Source organism: Macaca mulatta, chromosome 2, assembly GCF_049350105.2.
Source record: "Macaca mulatta isolate MMU2019108-1 chromosome 2, T2T-MMU8v2.0, whole genome shotgun sequence".
Taxonomy (NCBI): domain Eukaryota; kingdom Metazoa; phylum Chordata; class Mammalia; order Primates; family Cercopithecidae; genus Macaca; species Macaca mulatta.
The window spans coordinates 147,754,530-147,780,206 of NC_133407.1; the positions used below are offsets into that span (position 1 = coordinate 147,754,530).

Here is a 25,677-nt window from a genome sequence, read left to right on the forward strand (position 1 = left end):
TTTCTCTAGCCCAACAGCAAGCCTAAAGGCAGGACTGTTAGTGTCCTTACTTTAGAAATGAGAAGACTGAAGTGTTAACTTTCCTGAGGACTTTCAGCTGGAAAGGAAGGAAGCCGGGATTTAAACCCAGGCAGCCTGGCCTTGGAGTCCTCCTTCATATCCACCAGGGTGGCTGTACTCCTTTTTGGGGATGGGTGCTATGGAAAGACAAAGCATTTACCTGGAGACAGGGGTGTCATCCTGCAGTCGACAGGGGCCTGTGGACCTGGGGAAGGGATGAGAGAATGTCCAACACCGTGCTATGAATGTGTTTCTCAAGAATGTCCTCTGGAGACTGGAGCTCTTGATAAGCTCTCTGGGCTTTGCCTGCTCAGCATCTTTGTTCTTTCTTTCTTTCTTTCTTTCTTTCTTTCTTTCTTTCTTTCTTTCTTTCAAGAGGCAGGATCTCACTATGCTGCCCAGACTAAAGGGCAGTGGTGTGATCACGGCTCAGTGCAGCCTCAAACTCCTGGGCTCAAGTGAGATCCTCCTACCTCAGTCTCCCAAGTAGCAGGAATTACAGGCTCACGCCAGCATGCCTACCTCATTTTGTGCGTGTGTGTGTGTGTATAGTGACAGAGTCTCACTGTGTTACCCAGGCTGGCCTCAAACTCCTGCCCTCAAGTGAACCTCCCTCCCTGGCCTCCCAAAGTGCTGGGATTATAGGAGTGAACCACCACACCTGGCCCCAGCATCATTCTTCCAATCATAGAACTCGTCTATTCCTTTTGGGAAACAGCCCTTACCCTACTCTCAACCATGTGGTCAGGCAAGGCTGATCCCAAATCTGGCTCAAGACTGGGCAAGTAACCAGATCTGATCAGTTACAGTAAGACCCACCCTCCACTCAGTGATTGGTTCATGGTAAGCATGTGACTCAAGCTAGGCCAATCAGAGGCAATCCTGGGACTCTGACTCATTCACTGGGAAAGAGATACAGTTTTTTCTAGGGGTGTAGCCAAATGCTAGGACGCAAGCCTAAAACTGCTGTTTGCCATCTTTGCCATCACTTGAGAAGAGTCAGCCTGAGAGTGCAGTGTGAAGGAATGCAGGGCTGAGAAGTGGAGAGACCCAATCCTGTTGACATCCTTGGAATACTTGGGCCCAGCCTGCCTGCATCCATTTTTATCTCTGTACTTTCCATACAGATGGGGCAAAAAGCATGCCTTGTGATACAAACCAGACTAAGTTGGGTTGTTGTCACTGGTAACCAAGCAAGTCCTTAATACATTTCTCGACAGCATGGTATAAAGCAAAAAGGGCCATGCTATTTATCAGAAGATTAAACTCCTCTAAGCACCAGTCTATGTTCAGTTACAATAACTGACAAATGAAGAAGGAAAATCTTGTTCCACAGATGACAGGACTCTGTGAGTTGCCTGGGAAGGGAGGTCTGCAGCTCTGCAGCATGCAGGGGCCATTGATCTCCATATTGGGAAGAATTTGAATCAATCTCTCAGAGGGTCAGACGGACTATGTGTGGATGTCTGGATGGAGAATGGAAGCAGAGCTGGAAACAACACTGAATGGGGGCACTCAAGGCTCAGAAACACTAATAATAATACTTCCTCCTGGCTGGGCCCGCTGCCTCACGCCTGTAATCCCAGCACTTTGGGAGGTCGAGGCGGGCGGATCACTTGAGATCAGGAGTTCGAGACCAGCTTGGCCAACATGGTGAAAACTCGTCTCTAGGATGGGCGCGGTGGCTCAAGCCTGTAATCCCAGCACTTTGGGAGGCCCAGATGAGCGGATCACGAGGTCAGGAGATCGAGACCAACCTGGCTAACCCGGTGAAACCCTGTCTCTCCGTCTCTACTAAAAAATACAAAAAACTAGGCGGGCGAAGTGGCCGGCGCCTGTAGTCCCAGCTACTCGGGAGGCTGAGGCAGGAGACTGGCGTAAACCCGGAAGGCGGAGCTTGCAGAGCTGAGATCCGGCCACTGCGCTCCAGCCTGAGCAACAGAGCGAGACTCCGTCTCAAAAAAAAAAAAAAAAAAAAAAAAAAAAAAAAAAAAAAAAAAAAAAGAAAGAAAGAAAGAAAAGAAAAGAAAACTCGTCTCTGTTAAAAATACGAACAATTAGCTGGGCGTGGGGATGGTCGCCTGTAATCCCAGCTACTTGGGAGGCTAGGACAGGAGAATTGCTTGGGCCCAGGAGGCAGAGGTTGCAGTGAGCCGAGACTGCGCCACTGTACTCTAGCCTGGGTGACAAAGTTAGATTTCATCTCAAAAAAAGAAAATAATAATAATAATAATAATAATAATAATAATAATACTCTTCCTCTTGCATCAGCCCTCAGATAAAGAGAAGCAGGTTCACTGTAATCTGGGATTCATGACATAGCATTGTGGCCCCCTGCAGCACTTTAATCCTCAATTATCAGCCAAGTCTTCCATTGTTAAAAAGTGGCTGTGGTCCAGAACCAGAGATGATGAATTACTAGTATTATTATTATTTTTAGCCAAGGTCTCACTGTCACCCGGACTGGACGGCAGTGGCACAATACTGGCTCACTGCAGCCTTAAATTCCTGGGCTCAAGTGATCTTCCTGCCTCTGCCTCCTAAGTAGCTGGGACTACAGGCGCGCACTACCGCACCTAGCTAATTTTTTATTTTTATTTTTTTTAGTAGAGATAAGTTCTCATTCTGTTGACCAGGCGGGTCTCAAACTCCTGACCTCAAGAGATCCTCCCAACTTGGTCTCTCAAAGTGCTGGGATTACAAGCATGAGCCACCACACCCAGCCGTTAATTTTTTAACAATAATAAGTAGAATCAAGCAATGCCCCTACTGCAAGCTTCCAAGGGCTTCTCAGTGTTCTTAGGATAACTTCAAAATGGTCACCATGACCCAAAAGGCCCTGTCTGTATTCTTCTAGACAGCTGTTCTCACATCTCTCACCCACTCAGCTCCAGCCACATGGCCTTCTCCATTCTTCTCCCATGCCAATCTCTTTCTCATCATGTGCCTGCCTGGTCACCCCTTGGCATGGTGGGCTCCTTCTCAGGCTTTTGCCAGTTTAAACTCCCCTCCTCAGAGAGGCCATCCCAACCTCTCTCAGTCTAAAGCAGATTCCAGTATTCTTCCTCCCCACGCCCTGAGTGTTTCTGGCTTTGTGGTTGTCATTGTCTGTCTCCAGCATTTGGCCTAAACTCCACTGGGATCTTGGTCTGCTTGGTTCCAGGCTGCATCCCCAGTACCCAGAACAACACTTGGTGCACAGTAGGTTTCAAGAACTGTTTGTTAAACGCGGGAATGGACTGCAAAGATGTGACTTTGTTTAGCTACCAAGCCCACCTCACTCAGAAATAGCACTTGCCCCCTAGGTGTGGTTGAATATTCATTTCATCCATAAATAATTATTGAGTACCTACTATGTGCTGGACACCCTATTACCATCTCGAGATAGTATGGACAAGATAGACAAAACCCCAGATTTTCTGGAGCTTACATTCTGGGTTGGGGGAGACAGACTACACATAAGGAAACAAATCAATTCCAGTGATGATAAGGGCAATGAAGAAAATAAAACATATTAACCCGATGGTGACTGCTTTAAGCGAGGAGGTCAGGGGAGATGTCTCTGAGGCAGGGAGGAGTGCTTGGGAGACCTGATACTAGGTTCTCTGGGTATCAGAGGAAGGTCCCAGGCCTCTTTAGCCACCCCACAAATCCCAGCCTGGGGTCTAGTATGGAGCCTGCCCCAGGCCTCCAGTGTGAGCTGACCTGCTTTCTAGGGTGGCTGAAAAGCCCTGGAAAGTTCTTGTCCTCTCTCTGCCTCTCCTTAGCATCCCTTTATTTAAACACAAACCTCTGCTCACTGCCCAAAAGAAAACTGCCACTTCTGCCGCTTCCAGGGGGCAGTGGTGGGGGCGTGTTGAGGAGGATGTGAGGTGTCTGTCGGGGGTTGGGGAGTCCTGGGGGGTCTCTTACTCCCACCTCACCCCCATCCTTCTCCACAACCCTCCACTGCTAAAGTTCCTCTTCAGGCTACTCCAAGGCCATGCCTTGCTACTTGCACTGAGGGGTCCTTTCTAGACTTCCCTGCTTAGGGGTGGAGGCAATTGTCTGGCAGGCTGTTCCTAGGAGGCCTTTCCCCAACCCCCGCACACCTCTCTCTCTAGGGAATTTCCCAACATAAAGTGCTCCCTCATGTTAGAGGCAGGACCTGACCCTTGGCTGCAACCTGGGGCAGGATGGCCTGGTGAAACCCTGCATCCATCCTTGCTCCTTCTTTGGGGGCTGTGTGTGCAGCCGATGACCACCTATCCCACCACAACACCCCCCATGCCAAGGACGCACAAACTCCCTCTAGGTGAGGTATCTTGGGTCAAACACTCCCAGTTCGGTGGAGCTCTCTGTTTCAGATCACACCCGTGCCCTGCCTCATCCTCAGGCCTAAGAGAGAGAATGAAGGCCCAGCTCCAGAGTGAGACTGCCTAGTTCTGAATCCCAGCTCCATGATGCCTAAGTAGTGTCTCCTATGGCAAGTTACTTAACCTCTCTGTACTATTTCCTCATAGGTTAAGCTGGAGTAACATTAGTACCTGCTTTAAAGGGTGGTTGAGAGGACTGATGAGTTGGCCTTTATATGTAAAGGGGCTTAGAACAGAGTAAGTGCTCAAACAGGTTGGCTATTATCATTCTGTCTACTTTTTCCTTTTTTTTTGTTTTTTGTTTTTGTTTTAGACAGAGTCTCGCTCTGTTGCCCAGACTGGAATGCAGTGGCTCAATCTTAGCTCACTGCAACCTCCACCCACTGGGTTCAAGTGATTCTCCTGCCTCAGTCTCCTAAGTAGCTGGGACTACAGGCATGTACCACTACACCTGGCTAAGTTTTCTATTTTTTGTAGAGTTGGGGTTTCTCCATGTTGGCCAGGCTGGTCTTGAACTCCTGACCTCAAACAATCCCCCTGCCTCAACCTCCCAAAGTGCTGGGATTACAGGCGTGAGCCCCTTTTTCCTTTTAATTGCAAGAAGCAGAAATCCCACTCAAGTCACATCAAGTAAGGAGGGTGAATGTAAGGTCTCCCAGTGAGGAACAGGCACTGGGGCAGGTACTCAGCTGTGGCTTCCAGCTCTCTCTGGGAACTGGGTGGTTTTGTTCTCAGAGCCTGTGATCTCTGCCACTGGCTTTGCCCATTGGCTTTGTCATTGTGCTCACGGAGTCCCATCCCTAGTGACTTCAGCCTCCCTGTGGTGCAGAAGGGCCACCTCTCTGCCTCTGACCTCCTCATCATTGTGGCCTCTCATCTTCTGCTCCTCCTGCTTACAGGGCCTGTCATTTGTTACTTCTGAGTCAAGCTTCCCAAGAAATGTCATCTGCAGGTCCAGCTTTGCCAAGGGCCATGGTGACTAACCAATCTACCATCAACTGCTGTTGCATCAGCTGCCATCCTTGGCTCAATCCAGTGGAGTCAGGGGGTGGATGGGGTAGCACAATACCAAACATGGCCATCAAGGGAGCTCCCTTTAGAAAGCAGAGGGGGTGTGGTGGGGCTGGTTGCCCTCCCCCTTGTGTGCTTCTGCCAAGGCACTAAGTGAGCCCTCAGAGCTGGAGGAAATAAGATTAGCTTCCCCAACCCCCTTGTTTTACAGATGAGGATACTGAGGCCCAGACAGGGGAAGAGACATTCCCCAAATCTGGTAGCCAATGAATGGCAGAATCCCACTGAAGCTTTTTCCTTGGATCTCCTTTGGTTCAGTCACTCATCAGATGCCCAACAACCTGCTCTTCCTGTCTGCAGAGCACGGAGATGAAGCAGAAACTCTTTAAGGAGCAGAAGCAACCATGGATGAACACAGCAGCCTTTGCTGAGTGCCTGGATGGTCCAGGATGTTACGTAGATCATCCATTCCAGACCGCAAACAACTCTGTGGAGAGAGCCTTCTTAGCGCTGTGTTCCTGAGGAAATGGAGGCTCCAGGAGGTTTTGTCACTTGCTAAGGTCAACCAGCCGATAGAAGTCAGTGTTGGGATCCACACTCAGATCTGTCTGAATCCAGAGCCTTTGCACTTACACCCATGATTGAAGCTCATCCAAATTACCCAGCAAGTGTGAGGCATGGGAGTGGGAGATGCTTGGGGTGGGTGGAGGGAGAGTGGCTGGGGTCTAGGGAGCATGGGTCAGGGTCCAGGAAAGCCAGAGACCCTTTATATCCCTCATTGTGATCCTGGGACTTGGGGCAAGCCCTGGATCTCCTCTGTTCCTCAGTTTCCCCATCTGTAAAATGAACATCCCACCTAATATAAATCTCTATGTTCTTGGGGGAGTTGAGGTGGAAAAATGGGAAAATAGAAAGTGTTCTCAACAACAGTAAAGACACATGTGGCACTAATGCAAGGAATCGATAATAAGTATTCTCAATGTTAGGGTTTAAAAGAAATAGATGAGTAACAGAGTTATCATAGGTTTCTGAGAGAAGCTGGGATAGACCTTACTTCTAAAGTGGTTGTCAAGGCAACCAGACCTCCCTGCAGCTAGGCATTTGGGGTCACAGAATCCTTGCTGGCCTGAAAGTGCTTAAAGTCCCTACATTTTAAACTTCCTGAGGGTCAGTCTTCTCATTTATTAACTAGGGGTGCTAGCAGAATCTACCCCCACGAGTTGTTTGTAAGAATTCAATGAGGCAAGGCGTGTGAAGTGCTTGTCAATGTGTCAACATACAGAATGCACTTGATGGATATTAACTTTATTATTGTGAAGTTAACGTAGAGTCCATGGACAAGGACAAAATTCTAGCATATTTGCATGAGCATTTTTCTAGTGTATCAGTTAGCTCTTGCTGCATAGCTAACCACTAAAACTGAGAGACTGAAAACCATTGCCATTTGTTATTTTTCATGGGAAGCCCCACAATCTCCTTTGGGCAACTTGTATTCTTCCCTGATGCAGACTCTTGGTGGAACTGACACCACCCTTGAAAATACAAGTTGCTTAGGCCATTTGTCTATTCTATCCCCTTGGTCTGCTTTTGGGATAAACCTGTGGCTTAATTATGATCAGTGAGAATCAGACCCAAGACTACTGAAGCTGAGGAGGTGCAGATAGCAGAATCTTCAGCAGCCACTGGGCAACCATAAAATAACAGACAAGCTGTCTGAGCATAAAGTCAACCCAGAGAGCTAAGTAGAGCCAACCTGAAAGAAGAGAACTGCACCCCGGAGACAACACTCACATCCTCACATCATCCTGGGTTTGAAGCCATTTCTAGCCTGGAGTTTCCATCCATGTGAGCCAATAAATTCTCTTTTGCTTAGGGCTGTTTGGGTTGAATAGTTTGTCATTTGCAAACAAAAAATTCCTAAACAGATGTGCCCAGAAAATGGATGATCCAGCAATGGTCTACGCTTTGTGGCTGACAAACTAGTCAGGCAGCTAAAATCTGTCCTTTGTGCCTCTGTGGGTTAGAGACACTGTTCTATTAATCAATGAGTCAAAGTCAATCTTAGAATTCTAGAGTGATCATTTTGTGCAATTGGACTGTATGCAACTTGAGGAAAGGAACCGGGGCTTATCATTCTGTGTCCCCAGCAGCTAACTTGAGGCAAGTTGCATAAAAAGGTGCTTCATACATGCTTGTTGAATGAATGAAAGGCTCCTGATTTGAAGCTTTCAAATGCGTACTGTTGCTATGAGCAAGTACACAGATTATGGAACACATACAAAGTTTAGCCTCTTAGAAGGTTAGGGGTTTGAATATGTCCCCCGAATTTATGTGTTGGAAACTTAATACCCAATGCAATAGTCTTGGGAGAGGGCACCTAAAACGAGGTGACTGGTTCATGAGGGTTCCACCTTCATGAATCAATTAATGTCATTGCCATGGGAGTGGGATTATCATGAGAGAAGGTTATAAAAGAGTCTGCCCCTCACACTGTCTCTTTTGCCCTTCTGCCTTCCACCATGAGATGACCCTAGCCAGATGCTAGTGTCATGTTCTTGGACTTTCCAGCCTCCAGAACCGTGAGCCAAATAAGCTGTTTTTCTTTATGAATTACCCAGTCTGTTCTATTCTGTTACAGCAACAGAAAATAGACTAAGACATTTTCATAGCAGAGGAGTCTGGAATTAGCAAGAGACCATCACTGAGTGATGAATGTTTTTGGTGGGAATGAGTCACTGAGGCTGCAAAGAGACCCTTCCATGAAGACCCAGCAGAGGTTTCATCACAAAGAGAGACTGAAAGCCATCACCATTTATCATTTTTCATGGGCAGCCCCACAATCTCCTTTGGGCAACTTATATTCTTTCGTGATGCCAAGTCTTGGCAGGATGCAAAGGCCCTGAAGTATTTCTTGACTGCAACAAGCAGCAGGCTACCTTCATCATGAAATCCTGCCCCTAATCCTGCTATAATGAGTACAATGCTCAAATCAGAGGCAGTATGACAAACTTATAAGGAGTATGGCTTTGGAGTTAGGCAGACTGAATTCAAATTCTGGCTTCTCCACTTCCTAGCCTAACCTTGGGCAAGCTGTTTAGTCTCTCAGAGCCTCAGTTTCCTCATCTGCAGGACATAGTATAATAATGATACTTACCTTCAATGGTGTATTGAGAATTAAATGAGAAAATACGGGTAAAGGGTTTAATATAGTGGCTGGGACAGAAATAAGTGGTCAATAAACAGTTCACAAACACACACAGGTAAAAAACAAAAGTCCAAGAGGTTGTATGACATTTGTAGACAATGAACATCAAAATGTTGCATGTGCCTTGATGCATCAGTACCCAGTGGCCTCTGATAATTTATCTTAAACTTTTGAAGACACTTTCTGCAGATGACAGCTACTACTCCCAACTTGCCTTTGCTTTGACATTTCCAAACCCTCTTTTCCCAGGAATCATCCTACAGTTAGTTACCTTCTTCAGTTAGCTCTACAATGGAAGTGGTCCTCCTTGTAACCTTACCTTCACCTTGTTGGATCTGAGCAAATGGACATTTCAAAGGTGGTTCCTAGGGGAAGCAGGCAGACAGTGTGGACTGGAGGACGGGGAGTCCCCCCAGGACCTCTCCACCCCTGATGTGCCACCTCACCCTTTCAAAAACCACTGGAGCATGTTTGAGAAAAGTTAAGCTGTTTTATTTCACAGGATAGCTCCACGTCAAACCAGCAGGCACCATCAGAATACGCGACAGAGGATCCAATCAGACACTTTATAGGACGGGCGTTTGGTCGTAAGGTAGAGAAACGATATCCAGAAGAGGGCAACATTTATCATCACGTGGGGACAGGCAACCAGCAATTTCCTAGGGTGGTTTTGGTTTGTTTTTCCTGTCACAATTTGGGGAGGAAGGAAACCAAAGGAAATGAAATAGACCAGCCACTCTGAAGCAATCAGAATCAAACCTATTGCCAAACCATGTAAACAGTCACACTGCCGGGAACAAGGGCCTGGGCAGAAACCCTAGCCAGGATCTACTTCCGTCTAAGGAAGGAAAAGTGCACTCTGGTTGTTCTGGTTCAAGGAACAGCTTTGTTATTTGCCGGGGACAGTTCACACAGAAAGGAGGTGTCAACAAGGGGCAGCAATGGCCATGTGGCCAGTCCCAGAGGGACAGTGGGACACTGGCAGATCAATCTCAGGGAGGTCAGGAGGGCTTGGACCTGACAGCAAAGTCCCTTCTCTCGGCTCCCCTGGGCAGCTTTGGATATGTGGGGAATGCTCTGTGTGGCTGCTCAGAGGAGAGGAGACCCCAGAGAACCGGGGAAGTTGACATGAAATGTCAGCGTTAGCTCTGCACAGCAGAAAATCAGCTAGGCAACACCTCGGCTCACCCCTTTCTGCCTTTCCTCCCGGCCACCACCCCCACTCCCAGCCCAGCAGGGGCCAACCCCATGGTTGTGAGCCAGCCACTCTTCTTTCTGGGTTTCTCAGGAGAGTGAGGCATTTGCTCTAGTGTGGAACCATCTGGATGTGTGAAAAGTTAGGAATAGAAAGACTGAGAGGAAGAACCATTACCCGAGTCCTCATGTTTTTCCATTAGCTGTGTACATGCACTGAGTGCCATATCACAACCAGGTCACGAGAAGTCCTCCACATTCGTGCCTCCTGAATGACAAAGAAATATACCCAACAAGGCACTCCAAGGGACTCCAACAGAGAAGAAAGCCCCACATAAAGGCCCCTTCCCACACTGGCTCCTCTTTGTGTACCACAAACCAGTTTTAAGTGTTTATAAGGCAGATCTCTGAACTGCTGGTTCCAGCCGATAGCCAAAATATGGCTCAATTTCCCTGTGTCTCTTCCCACTCCGATTTCTTCATTGAATAGAAACCTTTCATCCCTTGGGAATCCATCTCTCTCCTGACCCCTGGCCTGGTGACTTCAGAGAAAAGACTCCAAAGTCTAATTCCCAAGCTCGCAATTCCCTCCAATTGTGCACTCTGTCCGGGGTTCAAAAGGCGCTTCAAGGTGAGAAATCGTTAGCACTGAAACAAGGAAAGGCAAGAATTTTTCATAGAATCCCACAGCTCAGAGCAGCTCTTTAAGAGGAAAAGGGAATAAAAGGGGAGGGGGAGAGTGGGGTAGGAAGCACAGCTTGTTCTCAATTTTATCCAGAAAGCTCTTTAGCGGCAACTGAGCCACAAGGCCCAGGAAACTAGACCAGGAATTAATTGTCTTTGGTCAGTTTTAAATGAACAACTTGCTGGTTCATTCCTAAAATAGATTGAACATCGGTTATACATAAAGACAAAAGGCTTGACCTCAGGATAAGTCGAAGGTTAAGAAAAGAAATCATTCCATGAAGCAAAGAAAAAAAAAATGCCCGTTGTCAACTAACTGATCAGTACGGCTTTCGATAATGGTGATGAACAAGTAGGTAAACACCACTTCCCCTTGTACAATTGGTTATATTGAAGACTACTAACTAGGTTACTACATTTCCCCCACACTCACTGTACAGTTAGGTATTTGTTTTTACATTGATCTATCTACTAGGTGCAAAGATTTGGTGAGTGGCATTGGCTAAAATTTAATTGTAGCCTTTTTAAAAATTACAATTTCACATTTTAACAGTTACTTTCCAGCATTTAAGCAAATACAGCAATATATAGTGGACTAAAACAGGCAGGAGTCAGAAAGAGAAAGCCAATGTTCAGGGAACGTTGATGGCACTGAGTGCCGTGGAGGGTGACTGAGACATGCATAGTGCCAGATGAGGAAGTGGGAACAGGGGAGGGGGGCGGGGAAGTATTTTTCCACTCGGCCTGCGTCAAGGCTCAGATTTGGGGCTGGATGAGTGAGGAGACGTCTGCCATCTGCGTGTGTACATCCCTAAATGTGAACTCATCAGCCATTTCCCAATGGAAAAAAAAATAGGTGCTTAAAGAAAACAGCTAAGACTCTGCCCTCAGAAAATTCAGTGAAAGGCAGGTCCATTTTCAGTAAGAAAAAAACAAAATCAGTCAATTCAGAGAAAAATCCACATGGTCTGATTGGTGTTATGTATATCAGGCAACAGATTTTTCTACTCGGATTGTTGCTTTTAATCTGGTAGTTGTGGCAGAGATTGCTATGTTTTGCCTGGGAGGCTACTGGATTTAGGATCTGGGAGTATCTTGAGGGTAGAAATCAGAAGTCTTCTGTCCTGGCTGGACAGTATAGCGTCCAGCATGCGAACACATGACTTTAAGAGCCTGACGCAGCCTCTGCTCTTAACCAGTGTCAAATTTTGGGCAGGTCACAGCATAGCCCAAGGCCTTACTCTCTTAAGCTGTAAAATGGCAATAGCTTTCTGTGCTCCAAGGCAGATGGCCTTTCATATCCAGGAGCTAAAGAGAAGGGTTCATCCTAGGCCAAACAAGGGAGGTCAAGTTTGACACCGGCCTCTCCCTGAGATCCTTTTTCTGTTCCTTTCCTGATGCTCCCTTCCATTGTGGGGTGTCAAGTCCAGTCCTTCAGACAAGGTAGAGTGGCTTTACCCTCCTAACACATCTAGGTGCCAGTGACTTAACTAGGTCCCTCCCTTTGGGTGTATTTACCTTTTTGTCAGGGACCAGAGGAGAAGGCACCACTTAATCCAATGGGCTGAAATGTTAATGATGGAATCCAGGGCTCTTATTAAGATGGCAGGAAAATTCCACCGCTCACTTCTGAAATACCATTGGGAGGTTTCAAATAGAAGGGCTGAAGGGTTCTGATCTAAGACTTACCTTACTAATGACAATCACAAGAGCATTGTATTGATTCAGTGTTTTCCAGTGTACACAGCTTGCTCACTGCTGTTTGACCTTTATTACCCTATTTTATGGAGCAGAAAAGCCAGGCTCAATGAGGTGAAGTGACAAACCCTAAGTCACAAGGCTCCTAAGTGCTTGGGGCTGGGACTCAGACTCTGGGCCTTTTGACTTCAAACTTCATTGTCCTCGAGAGAGAGGAAGCTTGGGAAGAGTAGGGAAAAGCCCCTGGGTCTGGCAGGAGAGGGTAAGTAACAGTGGCCCACAGGGCACACAGATTCGCCCGTGTGCCATTATCCAGAAACAGTTCATCTCTGGAAGCGATCAGAAGAGGAGGTAAAATGAAATCAAAGGAGAGTGACCCGGAAGGGCTTTACTCGGCCAAAAGGCAAAGGCCTTGCTGTTACACATGAAGATCATGCACCCATTTCTATCACCACATTTTCATCTACACTAAATGTTCTGGAGGGAGTGAGTGAAGAGGGAGGGAAGGGAAGCTATGTCACTTGTATTAACTCAACCGACAGTGTCCTCTAGGACAGAAAGTGTCAAGGACTGCCCCTCCCTGGCCCCAGTCTGAACTGGGCGCTCACGGCTCATGCGTTTCATGCAAGACGGCACCAGCCACAGTGCGTCACAGCCTGATTTAAAATGAAAACGATGTGACTCAAAGTCTCCTTGCCTGTTTAGTTCCAAATCTGACACAGTATAATTAGTAGAACCAGGAAAAGAAAAAATTAAATAGTTTAAAAATGATATAAGTTAAACCTCTATAGTTACCACAGATTTATTCCTACAGCGTTTCTAGGTTTTGAAGTATTCCACACCACTGTATTTTTATTTTTCCCTTTTTCCCAACCACATGTAATACTGTGCTATGATGGGGCTTAGGTTCTCACTATCCCCTGCCTCTACACACAAACACAAGGATGTGGTAGTCAGGGGTCTTCTCGCCAACTTTCTCCCATGCCTTCGGGAGTACTGTTGGCCTTTGGCCTCCGGGTGGAAGGGCAGGGTCTCTGGGGTGGACGGGGGTGGGGGTTTCCTATGAAGGGTTCCCCACCTCTGGGAGCAGACTGCTTGGGGGTACTGCCTGCCTCACCCTTCCTTGAGGGGCAGACTGTTCTGGAAGGCCACGACTTCTGGAGACAGTGGGAGTCTGTTTTCGTTTGTGTTTTTCTGCAGGTTAGTGGTATATTGCTTCATTTGCAGTTACTATGGGCCTCTAAGTTCTCCCAGAAAAGTCCCTGCAAATCCCACCAAATAACTCGGCGGGAGATGTTTGGTGGCATGGGTCTGAGGTAAATCTAAGTTTCATAAAAAGAAAAAGGAGATACTATATACACTTAGTATGTGTGTGTCCAGATCTAGTATATGTATATAGATGCATAAATATATATATATACACACACCTACAGACACATACATACATATACATGTGTATATATGCACACGTCAATATACACACACATATAGGTATGTAGAGAGAATGTCGAGAGAGGAAGTTTCCAGTGACGATATGCGGGAGAAGCCATGTGGTATTTTGCCTCCATGTTAGGAAATGCTGTGGCTGGGGCTGCTCCAGCTCCAGCACTCCTCTGGGCATCTGTTGACAGGCGAGAGGTCTGTAGGATTCCCATGGCTGGACGTGAGCTGCAGCCAGTGCCTGGGCCTCAGCTCTGCACAGACACACCCTCCCAGACTGACCTCTGCCCTCCAAGGCCAGGGTCACTGGGAAGCACATGGAAGCCACCAAGGCCACCCTGGGCCGTGGCGAGCCACAGTGGGCCATGGCGGTGCGGCCCATCCTGCAGGTCACATGGTGCCTGACTTGTCCGCTGAGCTGTTGGGGAACATCTTCTCGGTGGGCGTCACGGCCGGGCTGCCCACGCCCGAGCTGCTGCTGCTGCTGGACCGGTGCTGGACCACCGGCCGCACTGGCCGCATGGGGGGCGGGCGGAGCTGGGCGCCAGCCAGGCGGGCGGACAGGGCTGGCTTGAAGGTGGTCATCATCTCGGTGGAGGAGCTGCTGCTGCGGCGCATGGCGGCATCGGGGTCGCGGATGACGATGGTGTGAAGGGGACTGGCGGGCTCCGAGCTGATGGGGCCTGGCGGGTTCTTCAGGGGCTCCAGGGTGTCCAGCACCACATCTGGCGCCTGCTTGACCGTGTTCTGCCTCTCGAGTTCCCGCAACTCGTGCAGAGCCGTGCTCATGGTCTTCTCGATGTCCTGGGGACAGAGAGAGCTGGGGTCAGCAGAGTCTGGAGACCTGGAGTCATGTCCTTCCTGTCTGCTAAGCAGCTTCCCTTCTTAGGGAGGTTCCCCAGAAGCCTCGCGGCAGGGATGGAGATTAAGTCCTCAGGATGTCTTATAATCCCATGGGAGAACCAATGTGGCTATCCCCTGCATGCTGCCTTGCACAGGAAATAGATTTAATAAGGGCAGGTCACGCTACTGACAAAGAGGGCAGGCTCTGGAGTCAGACAGACACGGATTCAAATCCTGGCTCTACCACTTCCCTTGCTATGTGACCTTATGCAAGTTCCCTCACCCTCTGAGCCTCCAGAATCCTCATTTGTAAATGGCACATCATTATAATATGGACCTCAGGGAGTTGATGAGTGCATTAAATGATACAGTCCCTGTGAAGAGCCTGGTGTGACCCCTGGCACAGAGTAAGCACTCAAAAATACTAATGACAATACCAGTAGCAATAATAGCTAACACTAAGCACCAATCCAAACCCTGTCCCCTAATAATTCATTTAATCTTCACACTTCTAAGGTAGGAACTACCTTTATGCTCATGTCACACGTGAGGAAACAGAAGCTCAGACTGGTTAAGTAACTTGCCCAAGGTCACACAGCTAATTAGCAGCATAGCCCAAGTCTGAACCCAGGCAGTTCAGTACTTTTAGTTTTTAAAAAAATCCTTGGTCACAGAAAAATTTCTTGGAGATTATGTATCAGAATGTTCACAGTGCCCATCCCAGAATAGAGGGACTGCTACTCTTTTCTCTGTATTATAATCAGAAAATTTTGTTTTTTATTTTTTTATTTTTTTATTTTATTTTTTTTTTTTTTTGAGACGGAGTCTCGCTCTGTCGCCCAGGCTGGAGTGCAGTGGGCGGATCTCAGCTCACTGCAAGCTCCGCCTCCCGGGTTCACGCCATTCTCCTGCCTCAGCCTCCCGAGTAGCTGGGACTACAGGCGCCCGCCACCGCGCCCGGCTAGTTTTTTGTATTTTTTAGTAGAGACGGGGTTTCACCGTGTTAGCCAGGATGGTCTCGATCTCCTGACCTCGTGATCCGCCCGTCTCGGCCTCCCAAAGTGCTGGGATTACAGGCGTGAGCCACCGCGCCCGGCAAATTTTGTTTTTTAAAAAGTGGAAATTTTAACAGGCAAGAAAAATCTTCTGCCTACATAATTCCCGAGGATGTTATAGTATCTGAGAGCTCATCAGGAGGACAGCAGTCTGAAGTACTCAAAGAGAGAGAGCTCCCCACCGCCCAGGGCAGCCTGGGCTCACCATGCCGCAGGGCAGCTTCCCTCAGCTCTCGTCCCCTCATGCCCAAGGTGGTGCTGTCGCTGGTAGGCAGCATTTAACCCAAGAGCCCTTGGACAGGCCACAGGGCCCCGGACTTTTGAGTAAAAAGACTCTGTGGCCAGTTGCTGACCATGTGACCCTGAGCAAATCTCGATCACTCTGCACCATATTTTGTTCATCTATTACAATCCCAGACATTTACTGTGAAGATGGGGTGAGATAATGGATGTGATGAAGCTTTGTAAACTGCCAGACGGTGGTTTACAAAATCCTTCTAGCCCAAGAGCCCCACGGGTTCCCATGACTGTTGACAGGGATGCCTCCGCATCCCACAGACGTGAGAGGAGCTGCTCGGGCTCAGCTGGGCCAGATCCCAACTGGCTTAGCGATCGAGGGCACCGTGAGGGATACTGCCTAAGCCACCACTGGTAGGTGCTGTGCATAACCTCATGGAGGAATGATGACTATTAAGATAGGCTTGCTTTATTGCACATCCTAAAAAAAATAAAAAGTATGAGTCTGGTGAAACAGATGGTGGGGGTGGAGCCTGGAGATACTGGGGCCGGCCCCTTTCTCTACCCTGGTCTTTTACATTCTCTTTCCCCTGTCTGCAGGTGGCTTCCTGCCTGCTCTAGGCCCCATGGCAGGCTTCAATCTGGCTGGGGTCAGGGTCCCGAGCTCTTACTCCCCTCATTGTCACAGCCTATCCTTTTTTTAGGGGACTATGGATGTCTGGCTAATGGCTAATATTAGCTTGTATGTTTCTCCACGATATTTCATCCCTTGCCTCAGAACACTGGCAACTTTAAGAAAGGGTCTTTTGTGCCTTATTCAAAAGGAGGTGCTTTGGGGGCAATTTTCTGCAGGAAGGGAGGGAAGGCAGACCCCTCTCCCTCTCTGCTATGTGCCAGCCCTGCAGTGACACAGCCCACTTTCCTGGAGCCGAGTCACCCAATCATCAACCACTCTGCTTGAAGGAAGCTCCCTGTTGACCTCACTACTCTCTATTTGCTCTAGTCCAGCATGAGCTGCAAGGTGAAACTTTAATAAATAAAATGTAATTTTTGCCCCTCTACCACCATCACCACCACCCCCACCACCACCCTACCCCAGCAGAGTGAGCGGAAAGACAGAAAGCTCAGAGAAAGATCAGCTGAGTTGTTTAGGCTGCAGCCTTGCATTAGTCCGAGAGGTGATGCTGCGAGTCTCCAGAGCTGAGCGGCAGAGAGGCCCTGGAGGACAGAGTGGGGACCACGATTGCTTTTCATCTCCTCCTCAATTCGATCTTTCCACTTTGGATGGTCATGTTGCAAGTTCCACAAAGAGCCTTTTTAAGTGGGTTCACATCTAAATCATAAGGGAAATTTTGAGACCAGAGAAATTTGGGTCACTCGACCTACTACTTGGGGTTCTTCAGCTGCCACTCCCCTTTGCAGACTGCAAAGCCAAGGGCTCATCAGAGCCAATGCCGAGGCTGGAAGCTCTCCAGTGGCAGTGGGCTATTTACATATCATTTACCACAATTCCCTATTTGACCTCTGTTAGTGAAAGGGTGTCTTGGATGGCAGCTGTCAAACTAGAGAGGGTGCAGATCCGTCTGCTAACTGAGAACACATGCAGCAATCCCCAAGTACATTCTAGGGGCAGGTCTTGTAACATGCTCCATGAATGAAGGTCAAAGAAGTCTGGGATATGGGGCATGCCCTGTTTTCTTTCTTGGAGAGTCACAATGCATATCTTTTAAGGTAGCAGTCCTCAATCTTTATGGCACCAGGCACCGTTTACGTGGAAGACAATTTTTCCACGGACAGGGGTCAGGAGGATGGTTTCGGGATGAAACTGTTCTACTTCAGATCAGGCATTAGATTCTCCTAAGGAGAGCACTGCCTAGATCCCTCACAAGCGCAGTTCACAATACAGTTCACGGCCTATGAGGATTTAATACTCCCGCTGATCTGACAGGAGGCAGAGCTCACACAATAATGGCTCCCGCTGCTCACCTCCTGCTGTGCAGCCTGGTTCCTAACAGGCCACAGATCCATCCATGGCCCGGGGGCTGGGGGCTCCGGCTTTAAAGGTTTTTTAAGAAGTCTCACAGAGAAGCCACTCAACTTTGTCAGAGCAGCATTCCCCAAACCTTGATGACCACAGAACATGTATTCCCTACCCGCTCCCTAGCATCCTGTGGAACTACTCTGCTGTGACAGCTATTTTTAGAAACAGTTTTCTAGACTACATTTGATTCTTTATAAATGTAAAGGGCCCTGGGGCAGGCCTCAGGCCATCCTCTACCATAACTGGTAGAACTTTCTAGACTGGTAGAACTTTCTAGACTGGTAGAGTTTCCAGATGATGGGTGGGTACTAGGGTCATGTTTCCTAAAGTATGGGGGGACCAGCAGCTGGCATGCCTCCTTGGAAGGCACTGATCTTCAGGGACCCCTGGGAGTGGGCATGGGGCCAAACTAGAGCCTGCTGGTGTGAACAGGAGTACTCATTGCTAGGTATGCTGTTTCTGTGTTGGGTATTCCCTGGGAACCCTGCCTGGCCTCCTCTAGAACACAGCTCATGGCTCCCCGCCCTTCCTCTCCACAGTAAAATTCTCACAGACCAGAAGGTTCCAATTGTCTCTGTTACCTTATGTGGGAGAGAACACTAGGGAGAGGGTACATAATGGGCCCCCACACCAAATTCCAGAGACAAAAAAGTGGAAACTTCTCAAAATATGATCGAACTGTCAAAAAACACATGAAACCAGCTATGCAGATTTTTAAACAAATCACAGTTCTATTCATTTGGCAAATGTAAAAATCATATAGATTGTTTCATCCAAATACAAAACAAACAAAAGCCAACTCTCTAAGTACTGGAGAAGAACCTGGAACATTCTTCTCTTGCAGCTTCAGCTATTTAGTTCTGCCCACCCTTTGGGTCTCAGGTCAAGTCCTCCCAAGAGAAGTCTCTCTGTGCCTAGGTGCAATCCTCACATTTTAGGCTCTCAAAATACTTTGGACCACTCCTTAAAGGCACCCAATCAAACAACTATTTCACAACTATGTGTGTGTATTTGTTGATGTCTCTTTCTTCTTTAAACTGTAAGCTCCATGTGGGCAGTGCCTGAGTCCATTTTAGGTCTTCATTGTACTGTTGGTGGCTAGCATGGTGATGGCCACATGATAGATGCTCAATCAATATTTGTCAATGAATAGATGAATGAAGAGAGAAATGAATGAATGAGTGAATGAATGAGTGAAAAACTGAATCATATCACTTTGTGTAGTGACCTGCCATTACCCCAGCCCCATAATCTGGCCAATGCCCTCTCCAGCTCTGGACACTGGGGGTGTTCAGTCTCTATAGGAACCCCAGCAGTGGCTGCTCCCAACCAGTCTCCATTCCCATGGGAAGCCCAGCAAGGGACAGGGAAGCCACTCACTCTCCTGTTCTCTGACTTAGCCATGAGCCTGGCATAAAGGCCAAGGTGGCTCTCCGCTCCACGGATTCCCACCCGCTGCCCTCTGGGGCATTTGGCTGCCCAGCCTGCCTTCCCGCTGGCCCTTACTTCTGCCAGGGCCTCGGCCTCCAGGGACTTGTGGTCCCCTAGGCTGCTGTGCCTGGTGGAACCGCAGGTCGACCTCATCGAGTGCCCTTCGGAGAGCGCCTTCTTGTCAGGGTAGTTGATGCTGCCAGCGCTCCCGAACGTCGCCATCCTCCGCTTCTCAGGGCTCTCGATCCTCCCCCGGGTGAGGGGGATTTTGTGGGGGCTGCTGGGGCAGGCAGCGGCCCGGGGTGGCGTGTCTATGCTGGGGCCCAGGCCCCGGGGCGGGCTGTGTGTGTCGCCCCCGCTTCGGCGTCTGGGGATGGCCGCTCCGTCAGATCGCAACCGCACTCTGCAAAGGAGCCAGGGGGCGAGGGGCATGGGGCAGAGGTCAAGCCCGGCAAGTCTCAGAATGGGTGAGTCAACCCCATGCCACACACTACACGCTAGTCTAAGGAGTGGGTACAGTAAAGCCTCATTCAGCCAGACCCCATAATTCCACAATGAAAGACCTGGCTCAGCACACAGCTCAGCAGCAGGGGGAGGTCTAATGTGCAAACACAAAAGCATTTGGAGCACAGCGCTTCCAGGCCACAGATAGCTGTGCTGCCAACCGCAAAATGCATCTGGTCTACATGCTAAGTCAAGGCCTACAGGATTCCAACCCTGGAAACGCTTTGGTGATGGTTAGTTGGGCTCATGATACCCTCTGAAAAAGTTCAGACATTTCCATGATTCTGAGGGGCTTCTAATTGGTCGAAGCTTTGAGGCTTGACTGTACCAAAGTTACCAGCACCCTGCAAGCACAGGAGGGGTCCCGTGGGAACTGAAGACACTCTAATGTTGCCACCCAACCCCCAATCTCTCCAGAAGAGGGCTCCTTCTATGAGGCTTTTCTGTATCTTTGAAAACTAGTCATTCAAGAGTAAACCCTGCATGGCTGGACAGCCCTTTTGTGCATTTGGATACCTTTCCCACTTCAGGGAGGCTCTGGTGCAGTGAAAAGGGGATTAGGGTGTGTTTCAGGAGGGTGAGTTATTGCCGTGTGTCTGCCGCATGCTTTCCTGTGTCCTCTCTCAAGCTCACTTTATTAATCTGTTAAGTGGGTCTAAGTAAGATCCTTTGCCCACCCTTTACCTTTGCTTCAAGTGGGTTTGAAAGCACCTTGAAGATAAGAGGTTCTATACACAGGAGATTTTGCTGCATCCTACAGAGGTCACCAAGAGTCTGAAGGGCTAGATGTGGTGAGGGGAGAGGAAGAGGGACCGTGTGTTGGGAATGGATTATGACTAGGGACCAGCAGTGATTCAGATCCTAGTGCCACCAGCTGAGCTAAGCAGTGCTTGTGGGTGCCCCAGCAGAACCAAAGCATAGGTATTGGAGAGGAAGCAGTATTTAGAAAGAAAGAACAAGAATGAAGGAGGTGAGGGAGGGACGAGGGAAAGGAAAAGAGAGGCAGAAGATATGGTCCTCCTAGAAGTCAGGGGACCATAACTTCTTTGTCTACCTACCCCAGCCTTCTACTTCCCTGCCCTTCCCAATTCTACCATAGTGCCCTGAGCTATCTGCTGAACTGAGTGGAATTTGCAGAAAAGAGGCATCAGTATTTTTACTGAAATAAGTTCAGAAATTGTGTGTTCCCACTGCGACTAATTTTTTTGGGGGGCCTATCTGCAAATACCCACACGTGTGGGTTGATCACATGACCCCTCCACTGGAAAAAACACAGAATATGACATTTTGAGACCGCGACTAAAAAGGCAGTGAGAAACTGTCAGTTTTGCTTTTCTTTCCTTCTTATTTCCTCATTAACTTTTTAAGATAATCATATACTTTGGATTATACCTGTTTTTCAGAATGACATGCACTGCTCCTTGCCTGGTAGAAAGGTCACGTGACACAGCCTGGCCCACACATAGGGAGCGAAGAAATTGGTAATACTGCTCCCTCCAAATAAGTGCGTGGAGTCGAGTGTCAATTTCCTTCAACACATGAGTAGGTGTGAGTTTTCTGTTTATGTAGTGCATTTCAGGGAATATGTGAACTTTACATTTTTAAATATAACAACTCAGTTCTACAACAGAAAGCTGGAAGGAGGTACAGGAACTGGAGAGAGGTAGGAAAAATACTTGCCAATTTGTATCTCTCTCACACATTATTATTATTTTAAACGAAAAAGCACTGAGTTCCCAACACATGTCTTTCCTCCTCCTCCTCCCTGCAATACAGGCTGGATTGTTTTATACCTGGCCGCCTTGGGCCAATGCCAGCCAGCCTGCCCAGTGTGCCCATCGTATCTTGTGGGGAACAGGGGGCTGCAGTAGGCTCCTTCTCTCCTCTCTGCCCTTGTGCTTCTCCCAAATCAGACATGAACAGGCTTGACACTAGCAGGGAAAAAATGAATCCGCATATCCTACCGGCCCATCACCCCCCCAAAGCTGTAATCCGAGATGTGCTCCGTGGGGGACTGGAGGTCGTTTTTGGAGGAGGCCTTGTCATCCAGCAGTGGCCCACTGCTGGCCTCGCTGTCAGCCTTCTGGCTCAGGCTGTCGGAGAAGGCATCATCCCTGGGGAGAAGACAGACATGAATTGGAGGCGCCTTGCCCCAGAGAACCCAGCATATACAGGGCTCCCTGATACATGTCTGAGGGGCTGAATTAACACAACTTATGGTTACATTGTGCCCACAGTGCTTGCTAGGCCACTGCCCACTGGGTGCCTTCCTACCATGCATGCCCATTGCAACACTCCTGGTCAGTTTCTGCAGCTGGGACCCTCTTCTGTCCCACACCTACCTCCTCTTTTTTTCTCTTCTAGCTTGTTCATTCCCGGGCAACTCCAGGCTAGAAAAAACTAAATGTTGCAGCGTGTATTGGAGAAATGGGGGGATGGAGTCTGCAGGCTGAGCACCGAGGGCTGAGCGCTGAGTCTCTGTGTGACTCCATGAGAAAGAGCTTCTGGCTAAGCAAGGGAGGAAGAAGCTGCCTCTGCCCCTCACCTCCCCACCCAGGGCTTGGGCCACTGTGCCATGGCTCACAAGCTTGTAGGGGTGCCCTGCTGGCCTCCTTCCATGGCCCTCTGCTGTGGTGACTTGTCCCCGATCTCAGAGGTCTGCGGGCATCGGGAGGCTGCCGAGGGCCCTCCACTATGGCATTCCTCTGGCAGTCTGCTTGGCCCTGGCCTTTTCTCTGGCTGAGACCTCCTCTTTCCCATCACAATGTGGGCTTTTAATCCTCTTCCCTTGAGGCTCAGCTTGGTGGCTGCATGTATGGTAAATCTGTTCTGCCGAGCCTGACCAGAGATCCCAAGGAATGTGTGCACTGGAAGCTTCCATGGCTTTCAAAGGAATGGAAAGTGCAGACTTTTTGTGGTAGGACTACGCATTTGGGATGCAGGGCTCTTTTTTATTAACCCCTGAAATTACTTTTTAAAAAACAGTACCCTATTAATCAGAAACAAGGGCATGTTTCTGCCTATCCCCTAAGACAGCTACCTCTGGAGTGTAGAACGGTAGGCAGGGGAGGCCTAGGAGGTGGAGGCACATGGCAGGATCCCCTGGATACTGATTCAGGGTGATGGATGCCCTGGGGGCTGTCAGCTGCATCAGGATGTAGGCCAGGGGCACACAACACTGTTTCTGTGTGCTCAGAAGGAGGAATTTGGATGTCTGTTAAGTGGATCACCATTTAAAGGGAAGTTAGATATTACCCATTCTCACAGAAGACCAAGCGCATGATATCAAGGAGAGCAAATCGCTGGCATACAAGCTAGCACTCCCCTATGGTGCCCATTCCAGACATCACTAATCTATTTCAGCATTCTTCACAGAAGTCTCGACTCCACTCACATGTCCTGTACAACTATGTACTGATGGGGGATGAGTCCATCCACGCCGTTGTGCCGGCCCTCCCACCAGTCCTCCGAGGCGCGGTGGTACAGGAGCAGCGAGGCCCCCTTCTTGAAGGATAGCTCACGCGGGGACCGCCCCATGTAGTCAAACTTGGCAATAGCCTCGATCTGCTCCACTTCTGGAAGGAAAGCAAGGGAAAGAGCATATCTGAGGTCAGCAAAGCGGCAGCTCAAAAGCCTCACTCAGATGGCCCTGGCTTCTCTGGGGAAGGACAGACCACACAGCTGGTGAGAACATGGACAGAACGCCTGGTGGGCTGGGGCTCAGGATCCTGGGGTCATAGACTCAGATCCATCCTCCACCCTGTGACCTCAGGCAAACCATCAAACCTCTCAAAATGTAAAGAGGATGCTGATACATCCTCCTTTTCCACTGCCCTTCTTGTTCTCTACTTTTTAATGCTCATTAAGACAATATTGTAGAATTTTCTTTTTCTTCTACCTCTTAACACAAGTTCTATTAATATTTCTACTTTTCTATGAGCCCTTTTCCTCTTTGTCATTTATAATACTTTTAGTAATTTTTAATCTTTTGAGGGGCCACATCATGTATGCAGACTCTCATCCGTGCAAAATCCGATACAGGATTTTTAAGGGTACCCAGACTCTTCAAAGCTCATTGTTAAGGACTGAATTGTGTCTCCCTCAAATCTGTATGTTGAAGCCCTCACCCCCAACATGACTGTATTTAAGATAGAGGCTTTAATTAATGTAAATGTGGTGATTAAAGTTAAATGAGGTCATAATGGTGGGGTCATAATCCTAGGGCTGGTGTCTTTATAAGAGGAAGAGAGGCTGGGCATGGTGGCTCATGCCTATAAGCCCAACACTTTGGGAGGCTGAGGCGGAAGGATTGCTTGAGTCCAGGAGTTTGAGACCAGCCTGGGCAATATAGTGAGACCTCATCTCCAAAAAAAATTTTTTTAATTAGCTGGGCATGGTAGCATGTGCCTGTGGTGCCAGCTACTCTAGGGCCCAAGGCAGGAAGATCACTTGAGCCTGGTAGGTCAAGGATGCAGTGAGCCATGATTATGCCGCTGTACTCCAGCTTGGGTGACAGGGCGAGACCCTGTCTCAAAGCAAATAAACAAAAGTTCTTGTACAAAAGCACATAGCTTAGTACAGACATTCATCAGGTATTCAGTTGACAGCAGCTGTCATGACTGTGATTATAATTATTAATGGATTTGGCCTATAGGATGGGTCCAGAGAAGAGATGTTAAACTGCAGAGAGTTTAAGTGGTTTAAACTGTATGGTTTAAGGACCATACAGCTAGTGATATTTGGGGAAGAGACTTTTTGGGGAGCAGGGGATTGTGCCTACAGTTTATGCCACCTGTTTTATAGTTTCTACCCTAAGAAGTGTCCATACGTGGTAGAAAACTGATTTTGTACAGGTATTAATGTTTTAATATTTTAAAGCAAGCACAAAGATGTTTAACATTATAATTCTTACTTTTTTTATTTTAATAGAGCAAAAGAGTAACAAAAGCAACCCCTCTCTCTCTCTAGCCTGCAGATAGCTTCCCCATGCTGAGCTTTCTTGGGGCTATCTGCTCCATTCACTGTGGACAATCTTGTCTTCATTGATCTGTTCATCCACCTGTCCATCACATAGTTAAGCTCAGAATATTTGGCTTTATCACTTTTTAGTTGTGCGACCTTGGGATACCTAGTTTTTCTTTCTATGCCTCAGTTTCCTCATCTGTTAAATGGAAATGGTAATAAACAGAACCTATCTTACAGAGTTATTAGAAGGATTAAGTGAGTTAATATACATGAAGTGCTTGCAACAGTGTCTGGCACATAGTACTCTATAAGAGTTATGCACATGTTGTTACCAGAGGCTGGTGCACTTCCAAGGGCCACGGATGGCATGGAAAATCAAAGAGCAGCAGGAGGAAACTCCCTTGTTCACTCCGCATCACTCCCCACCACACACATGCACCAGGGCTCCCCTCTGAAAGCAACTGGCTCAAGAAGACCATGCTTGTGGCCCCGTAAGATGCAGTGGCTTTGGGATGTATTTAGCTCTTAGTGACTGAGGCAGCCTTCTACAGGGAGCAGGCCTCAAACAGTCAAATCAGCTTCCCCAGCTGGCTACCTGACAAATGTCTTTAAATGCTATTCTAACCAAGGTGATGCGAGAGAAGGAAGGAGGGAAGGAGGTGGGGAAGTGACAGCACCACTAAATGGGTCAAATTAACTCAGATCTTGACTCAGAGTCACATCCTCAGTAAAACAGACAGAGATCTTGGTCCTTCTCTCTGCAGCATCTTTGAATCTCACATCCAGCTGTGTGCTGGAACTGCCTGCTAGCCCGTCTGCCTGCCTCGTTACAAGAGTCAGAAAGGCCGCAGGGTTTGCAAGGGCAGGAGCTGAGCCCAGACAGCTGTGTGCTCCTGGGTTCACCCAGGGACTTTCTCTGACCCAGATTCCCCAAACTAAGAAAGGTGCTGACCT

At 48.3% G+C, this 25,677-nt stretch overlaps 1 protein-coding gene across 3 annotated transcripts in view; it reads right to left on the reverse strand.

Annotated features, from left to right (window-relative positions):
- Window positions 1-9,101: 9,101 nt before the first annotated feature.
- Window positions 9,102-25,677, reverse strand: part of SRGAP3 (SLIT-ROBO Rho GTPase activating protein 3) — a 269,429-nt gene continuing 252,853 nt past the window's right edge. For 2 of the 3 annotated variants that reach the window (XM_015130346.3, XM_015130344.3), the window contains exons 19-22: window positions 23,153-23,333; window positions 21,723-21,872; window positions 19,330-19,657; window positions 9,102-14,451 (exon numbers count right to left, since the gene is read on the reverse strand). In XM_015130346.3, coding sequence (XP_014985832.2) covers window positions 14,038-14,451; window positions 19,330-19,657; window positions 21,723-21,872; window positions 23,153-23,333 — 1,073 coding nt within the window. In that variant the 3' untranslated portion in view covers window positions 9,102-14,037. The remainder of the gene's footprint in view (window positions 14,452-19,329; window positions 19,658-21,722; window positions 21,873-23,152; window positions 23,334-25,677) is intronic. The other variant, XM_077993349.1, reaches the window with a different exon arrangement.